This window comes from Triplophysa rosa, linkage group LG5, assembly GCF_024868665.1.
Source record: "Triplophysa rosa linkage group LG5, Trosa_1v2, whole genome shotgun sequence".
Classification (NCBI taxonomy): domain Eukaryota; kingdom Metazoa; phylum Chordata; class Actinopteri; order Cypriniformes; family Nemacheilidae; genus Triplophysa; species Triplophysa rosa.
In genome coordinates this window covers 28,672,267-28,680,219 of record NC_079894.1, presented here as the reverse complement: position 1 = coordinate 28,680,219, position 7,953 = coordinate 28,672,267, and the positions used below count along the sequence as shown (strand labels likewise).

The 7,953-nt window shown below is 38.5% G+C and overlaps 1 protein-coding gene across 6 annotated transcripts in view; it reads left to right on the top strand.

The window, feature by feature from the left end:
* The first annotated feature begins 784 nt into the window (after window positions 1-784).
* LOC130554346 (adenylate cyclase type 1-like) overlaps window positions 785-7,953 on the top strand; it is a 92,494-nt gene continuing 85,325 nt past the window's right edge. For all 6 annotated transcript variants that reach the window (XM_057333922.1, XM_057333921.1, XM_057333924.1 and 3 more), the window contains exon 1: window positions 785-1,573. In XM_057333922.1, coding sequence (XP_057189905.1) covers window positions 989-1,573 — 585 coding nt within the window. In that variant the 5' untranslated portion in view covers window positions 785-988. The remainder of the gene's footprint in view (window positions 1,574-7,953) is intronic.

Sequence of the window (7,953 nt, the reverse complement as noted above, 5' to 3'; positions counted from 1 at the left end):
AAAGTATTTAGTTTAATTACATCAAAATTAACTGTAATTAAATTACAGAAAAAAATAAGAGTAATCCCTTACTTTACTTTTTCAAGGGAAAAGTAATTAAATTACAGTAACTAATTACTTTAGTAACTAGTTACACCCAACACTGTTTAAGATCTGTCATAAAAACCCACATTAAAGCATGTTAACATCCCAAACAGGATGTATTGTTTTTAATTAAGTGACTGCCCTAAAAATAGAAATAATCTACCATGATCTCAGCATGTAGATGCGCTGAACACTTTTACAGGAAATGAAAGAGGAGAACGCCTAAGACTTACGTGCAAGTTGTCCATTAGATATTACATATAATTTCGTAGTAAAACGTAGAGTTGCAAATTTTATTGGTTGCACATTTTATTGGTGACCCCAGAGTTATGTATTTTGTAAAACTGCTTTTATCACATAATTATAAACACCACATTAATTACATGATTGCACTTGTTAAGTGTGTCCCATCGGATTAGAAATACATGCTCACTTGGGATCTTTACGCCCACTAGAACACTTGGATGCGCATGCGCTGCAACATGTTTCTGTTGTTGCTTTAAAAGCGTCTATAGTGTTTAGTAGCTGTGGATAAAACAACAGAAGTGTATGGAATGTCTAAATTTAGATAAGGACACCTGACAGTTCTGTAGTGTAGAATAACTGTGCACTTTTCATTGTGATACATTATTGATCAATATCCCCAATCAATATATAGTAATATTACCTTCATTTTTAAGCTCACATTGCGCATGCGTGATCCAGTCTGAGCCGCGCAAGCCGATCTCACGTCACTCGCGTACTGTGTGCGTTTGCCACCAAGCGCGTATCTCTGTAAATTCTCTTGTTAAAAAGCGCAACTACGCAGAAGAACTCTAGGTTATCTGCCCTCGCACATGTCCGATTCTTCATAGCGACAAGCGGTTCTCCACCTGTGGATCTTGTCTGGGCGTTTATCCGGCGTATGAATGGACCCGACATGGAGGAGATGCCGTTTCACAAAGTCAAGACCCGGCGGAAGAGAAGCCACTGCCCGCCCGGTGTTATCGCCTGCGAGGACGAGTTCGATTGCAAAGAGCTCGAGTCTCTCTTTCACAACTACAACCTGAAGCTGGAGCAGACATCCACTCTTAAAGCGCTGTCCGTGCTCATTCTGATGACGTCTAGTCTGAGTCTACTGGAGCTGCTGTCCGGACCTAGTCTCACCATCTCAAAGGGCTCGTACCCTGTGCACTTTATCATCTTCATCTCCCTCTTTATTGTTACCAATGTCAAGTACCTGCAGGTGACTCAGCTGCAGCAGATCGTGCACCTGACTCTGCTCTTCAGCTTCACATTCTCCATGCTCTGCTGTCCGTTTCCGTACGTGTCCAGCGGTTCCGGTCCTGATCAGGGCGTGTGGCAGCTCGTGCTGCTCACATTCGTGGCGTACTGTCTTCTGCCGGTTAGGACTTTGCTGGCTCTGCTGTTCGGGATCATGGTCGGTGTATCGCAAGTGATAGTCACAGCCACGTCAATCACGATCAAAACGCACAAACTGTGGAGAACGGTAAGATTATAAAACATGTGTAATTCGCTTGTTTGGTCAAATGTAGCAGAGTTATTGGTCAACAGTTATTTCAGGGTGGAATAACTCGCAAGTTAAATCGACTCTAGCTTCATATAGGTACAAAGGAAACTGTTAATAAAGCGTTACCAAACTGCCTGTACTCTGCCAGTACAATAAATATGAGTTAAATTACAGGCAGGGGGACGTGCACAGACATTTTGAGGGGCATGGGCTCAAGTGGAAAAAAGGGCACTTCTCATATTTGTTTTAATTTTTTTCCAAACAAAATGTTAAATATATTAAAATAACTACTTTTTGAAATCCCTCACACTCACCCAATTGTTTCATTTTCCAATAATGGTCTTCTGTAGAATCCACAAATTTTATCACAAGAACAGACAACAACATGAAATTAAGCCACATTGTGTATGTTTTCTATGCTAAAGGTTCAACTATATATTTAGGATAAATGACTGCACAAAGGAAAATGACATATTTTCACTAATAATTTGTTTATTTTGCACAAGCCAATAAACTGTTGGTGTCCCAATAACACCAAAATAATTAAAACAATGACCTTTACATTAAACTCAAAAAGGCAGTTGGTGCTAATTTGTTATTTTACAAGAAAAAAACCTGCAAAAATAATTAAAATACACTGAAAAAATGATTGACAAAATACAAAAATACAGCTGCTTAACTAATTATTATTATTATTAATATTATTACCTATAATTACACTTACTGTACCATGCGCACGCACGCACGCACGCACGCACGCACGCACGCACGCACACACACACACACACACACACACTAATGGTGACAAGAACTTTGTTTCACATTTGAGGGAGGGCAGTTTGGATCTATCAGCATACACAACATATAAAATGGATAGTTATTAGATGAGGAGTCTGACATCAAACTTATCAAGTTATTGTTTAAGGCGGGACACTTAATGTACTGTTCAATTTTGAGATGTTGGTCTATTTTGCTTTCATGTCTTCTTTTGCTCTAATGGAAAGGACATTTCCGAAATACACATAAAGGTGTTTGTTTTAAGCCTTCTATACCCTTGTCTGTTTGCTTCTGTAGATTTCTTCTAAATTAACCCAAAACAAGCTGCATATATATCTGCATATGTAAACATAACATTTCAAGGGAAAAGACTCTTGATGTAAGTCATATTAACTAATAACTGGTGGTATGCTTTAGTTATTTTGTTTATCCTGTTCATCTGAATTGCCTGACAAATGTATGCAAGCTAGCACATTTTAATTACTTAATGCCTGGTTTACATATCAATGAGGCGATTCTGATGACGTTATTAATTTGACTGTATTCAGCTGTCGTTTCTCCATCAAGTTAGCATGTATGCCAATGATATACTGTCATGATTCTGGGGGTGGTGAGACAAGGAGAGAGGACCCAAACGCAGACAGCGGGTAAGGGGTTAACATGGACGTTTAATAAATAATAAAACACACAAAACAAAAATCCACGGGGGAGTAAAACAAGGGTATCAAAAGGACAAAGACTAACTACACTAAACAAGACTAAAAAATAACATCTACTACATATTACAAAAGACTAACTACACTAACAGGACAAGAACTCACCCACACAAAACACGACACAGTACAATGATTCAGCACAAGACAGAGGACGCAGGGGCATTAATTAAAGGGACAAATCAAAGGGGAACAGGTGTGGGGCATGAACTAATTAACAACCAATAACAAGGGATACAAAAGGGCGGGAACACAGACAAGGACCGGAGAGGGTATCGAAGGCCGAAAGGGTCAAAATGACTCTCTCCACACATAACAAGGGATCCTGCCGTTATTCTGCCACAAGATCAAGAAAGACATGACAAGATGAGGCAGAATCACGACAGAACCCCCGCCTTAAGGAGCGATATCCTGACGCTCCAAAAGGCACAAACAAGACAAGACAGACTGTGACAAAAACCATAACAATACAAGACATGGCAAAAACACGATACATAAAAAAAAGTCCAAACAATGACATGGCGCCGGCTCGAGGGCCGGCTGGACAGCACATGGCGCCGGCTGGAAGGCCGGCTAGACAGGACATGGCGCCGGCTGGAAGGCCGGTTAGACAGTACATGGCGCCAGCTGGATGGCCGGCCAGACAGTACATGGCGCTGGCTTGAAAGTGATGGATGTTAGCAAAACAATATTTGCAGTTTGTCTTTTGGATAATTAGGTGTGAATTCGAAAGCACATGTAAGCACATGTTCATCACCACTCACCTCCACACCAAGACAAACCCTACTGGAAAGGAGGGAGGGCTTCATTTCTGCGGCTCTCTGCCTGATGTGCCAAACGTGCTACACGCACAGCTGTGCTGCGCGTGCGCGCTATGTGTGCCTGCGCGCCTGCGTGGAGACGCGGATGGGAGAAAGGCATCGGAACTCTCAACATTTCCCAACCTGACCAGACATTTTCTAATGGTTTGCCAGGGAAAGCCGTGCACAAATAGAAACACATACGCACATACATATATCCATTAATAAAAAAATCCCAGAAAAAGGGCACTTTCTCTCAAGGAAGAAAAAGGGCCTGGGCTCAAGCCCCCAAAGCACCCCCCTTTGCACGTGCCTGATTACAGGACTTTTCCATGAACAAAAGCCGTTTAGTCTCGTGGCTTTAATTTTCGCTACGTCAGAATTTATTCTGCAAATGCGTTTCCATCTCCCATTATTCGTATTAAGAAAAACCACAAACGAACGTAAAAACGCATGGAAACCTGGGGCCGGTTGCACCAGCTGTGCATAAATTACAACTTAGCCTAGTTTTGACTTAAACCGGTACTAAGTTACAACTTATGCACTACTAAATATTTTTGAGCTGCACCATTCAACTTAGTTGAAGCGTATCGTTACGTAGAAACTAAATATTTAGTCTCCCGTCAGGAGTAACTGTAGGAATAAAATAGCAGAATCACTGCGTGCCCCCGTGTGTATCCATCTGCCTGTGTTGTGCATGTCAAAATAAAAATATCTTTTTATTTTATTGAAGGTTAGTAAAATGAAATCGCGTATAACATGTCATTTATTATGATTTTATTATGCTGTATTGTTTTTAATTAGCATTTGTTTATTAATTTTGTTTAATTTGAAATATTTAATACCTTTTATGTTATTCATAATTAGGTATTATTCTATTTAATAAACATATTTTTTACCGTTATTATGTTGTGTAAAATAAGTTTAAATAAAAAAAATGACATTTTAGTTTTATGAAATTTGTACAAATAATGGACAAAAGTGTTTTGTTTTAGCATGATAATTTGACAAAAAATATAATTTTGTGTTTTTAGTTGTCTAGTTTTAATTAAAAACCAGGGGAACCCCATGTTCACTATTTTAGACCTTATGAGAGGTGCCTTAAGGCTAATGAGGGGTCTGGGACCGCCCCAGCCCCCCCTCAATTCGAACCCTGGCTTTAATCGGTCGGTTGAACAGTGCCGCGCGAAGGCAAAGAAACTCTGTCAACAATATATTCATATTAGAGATGCGCTTCGTAAGACAGGCAGTTCAGGGGAAGAAAAGGACAAATCCTGACGGATGACATCTTTGAGCGGAATCCCAGAAAATAAACAGATGCACTCTGACCAAACGAAGGAGAGTTTACTCGCACATGCCTTGCATTAACAAAGTTTGGTCCGTTTGGAAATATTGCCTTGTGAACGCGATCCGAACTAAAATAAATTACAACACTGTAGTATCAGATTATCCCACCATTTTTTTGCGCTATAAAGTCGTTCTACTTCTTTATTTAATACTGGTAGTACAATTTGATAGGGTATTGCGCTGTAAACTTTTTAATGTTTATTTTAAACTGGTAGGACTATTTGACAGGGTATTTTACATTGTAAAATCATTTTACCTGATTATTTTGTCGATCTGGTTTAGATTATATTAAATTTTGCCCTGCGGTAGGAAAATCTGACAGGGTAGGACAATTCGACAGAACACCGGCTAATGTCACTTTTGCACCTGCAATTAGTTGAAAAAACACCATTATTGTACGTGATCAGTGTTTGCTTCAGTGGAACATTTGATCCTTTACTTTTATTAAGTTAATTCTCTTTCAGTGGTGTAATAGTGTTGTAAAAAGACAAAGATAAAGACAGAGATTGTTTAAAAAAGCTCCAGTTGTTTAAGACAATTGTCAGTAATAAAGTAATAAAATGAAGAAGTTGTTTAAAAGAATATTGAGACATAAATGACTGGTTTGAGTACAGTAAATGTACAAGTAGCCTACTGAGACAAAATAAACTTAAAATTTTAATGGCACACTTTGACATCAACATTCATCACACAAAACTATACAATCGTGACAAACATCAAACTAATTCAGATAAACCGCAATGCATTTTTGGGAGTCATGGATGAGTTTTGTACTATATTGATACCCTGCATATACTGTACATTGCAGCATGAAGCTTTTTTTTGGTTGATTGTCACCATTGGGTTTCATTTGCTGATTCTTGATGTCATTGTGTGTCTAAATAGTTTGGTTGATTAACAGTTTGTAAATATTTGTGACTCTGGACCACAAAACCAGTCATAAGTAGCACAGGAACATTTGTAGTAATAGCCAAAAATACATTGCAGGGTGCAAATTATCGATTTTCTTTTATGCACAAAATCATTAGGATATTAAGTAAAGATCATGTTCCATGACATCACTCGCTCTTTGGAAATTACCCACTTAAAGGTCCAGTGTGTAATTTTGTGGAGGATCTATTGACAGAAATGCAATATAATATACATAGCTATGTCTTCAGAGGTGTATAAAGAGCTTACACAATAAAGTGTTATGTTGTTATTACCTTAGAATGAGCTATTTCTATCTACATACACCGCGGGTCCCCTTACATATAATTCGCCATGTTCTGTTGTATCTCTGTATCTCTGCCTTATATCAAATAGAAATCTTATTTAGCTTTCAGATTATTTAAAAATCTCAATTTTGAAAAATTGACCCTTAAGACTGGTTTTGTTGTCGAGGGTAAAATGGACAACAGTATGTGTGTTCGACCTCATGTGGCGTAGCATATAAACATCAATGTATTAAAATTAGACTGCAACCTATGCTTTTCAATCACTCATGTTACTTTGATGTCATATGCTGAACGCGGCCAATTAAACTGAACACACCTATTATATATGGCAGCGGGAATCTATTCTGCAATGTAAATTTTGGCATTGTGCAACGCAATGTTCAACTTTGTATAGTTAGGCATAATTTGGATGCTTTGTCTCTCTTTATTGTCACCGCTGTATTTTTTTCTTTTTCTGCTGATCCTCCCACGCCACCACGATGCATATGGATGAATGTGTTTTTTAACAATAGAAGTGTGCAGCATTTAACACAAGATGTTTAAAATGAAGAACAACACCACCTGAGATTTTCTGCTAGGACTTAGGTGAGAACTCAAGGAACATTCATTTATTGTAGTTGAAGTAACTTGTGTCATTTAAATTAGTAGATCATCGCATTAGCAGCAGAAATAGCTTTCCTGTGGCTCAGTGGTAAGAGCATGGCTCTAGCAACGCCAAGGTCATGGGTTTGATCCAAGGGTCAGAAACAAATGTACTGTATAGTACAATGCAATGTAAGTCGCTTTTGTCTGCCAAATGCATAAATGTAAATATCATATGTTTGATTTCCAAGAAAACAGATACTAATGAAATGAATGCCTTGTAAGTGACTCTGGACAAAAGTGTCTGCCAAGTGTAAATCATATCTTTGATATTATCTATTGCAGTAACATTCAGACATTTTAAGTGGATTTAACTGGATGTCTGTTTGTACCATAGGCAGAGTATGTTGGGCTACATAAATCCCCTGGCCCTTGAGCATGTGTCCTGTAGAGATCTGTAAGTGCCTGTAATCCAGTTAAGCAGTAAATGGACTTACTTCTCTGAACTCTTTAAGATCTGAATTGAACTGCCTTTACTTGACAGTGGAGAAATACCACTTTTCGTGGTTTTTCTCATCAAGCAAAGCTCTTAACTAATGAGAAGTCAATTGAACAATTGTGTTGGCGCAGATACAAAGGAGAGTTAAAGTAACCTCATGCAAAATAAGGTTACTTAAAAGAAGTTACAGTACCACTTGTCATTAGTGATGCCAGAATGGCTGGATTTGCAGGACTGAGCAGTTGCATGTTTACGTTGGGAGCCATGGAAAAGTAACCGTTTATAGTGAATAGGGTATGAAATGACTGTGGGCAGTGGACAATACACATACATCAAACAACCATGCATGCTGAAATATTTCAAATGGTTTGGTGAATGGCTATTTGCTGTGTAGTCTTGGTTCACATTTCCATGATTGTTTCAT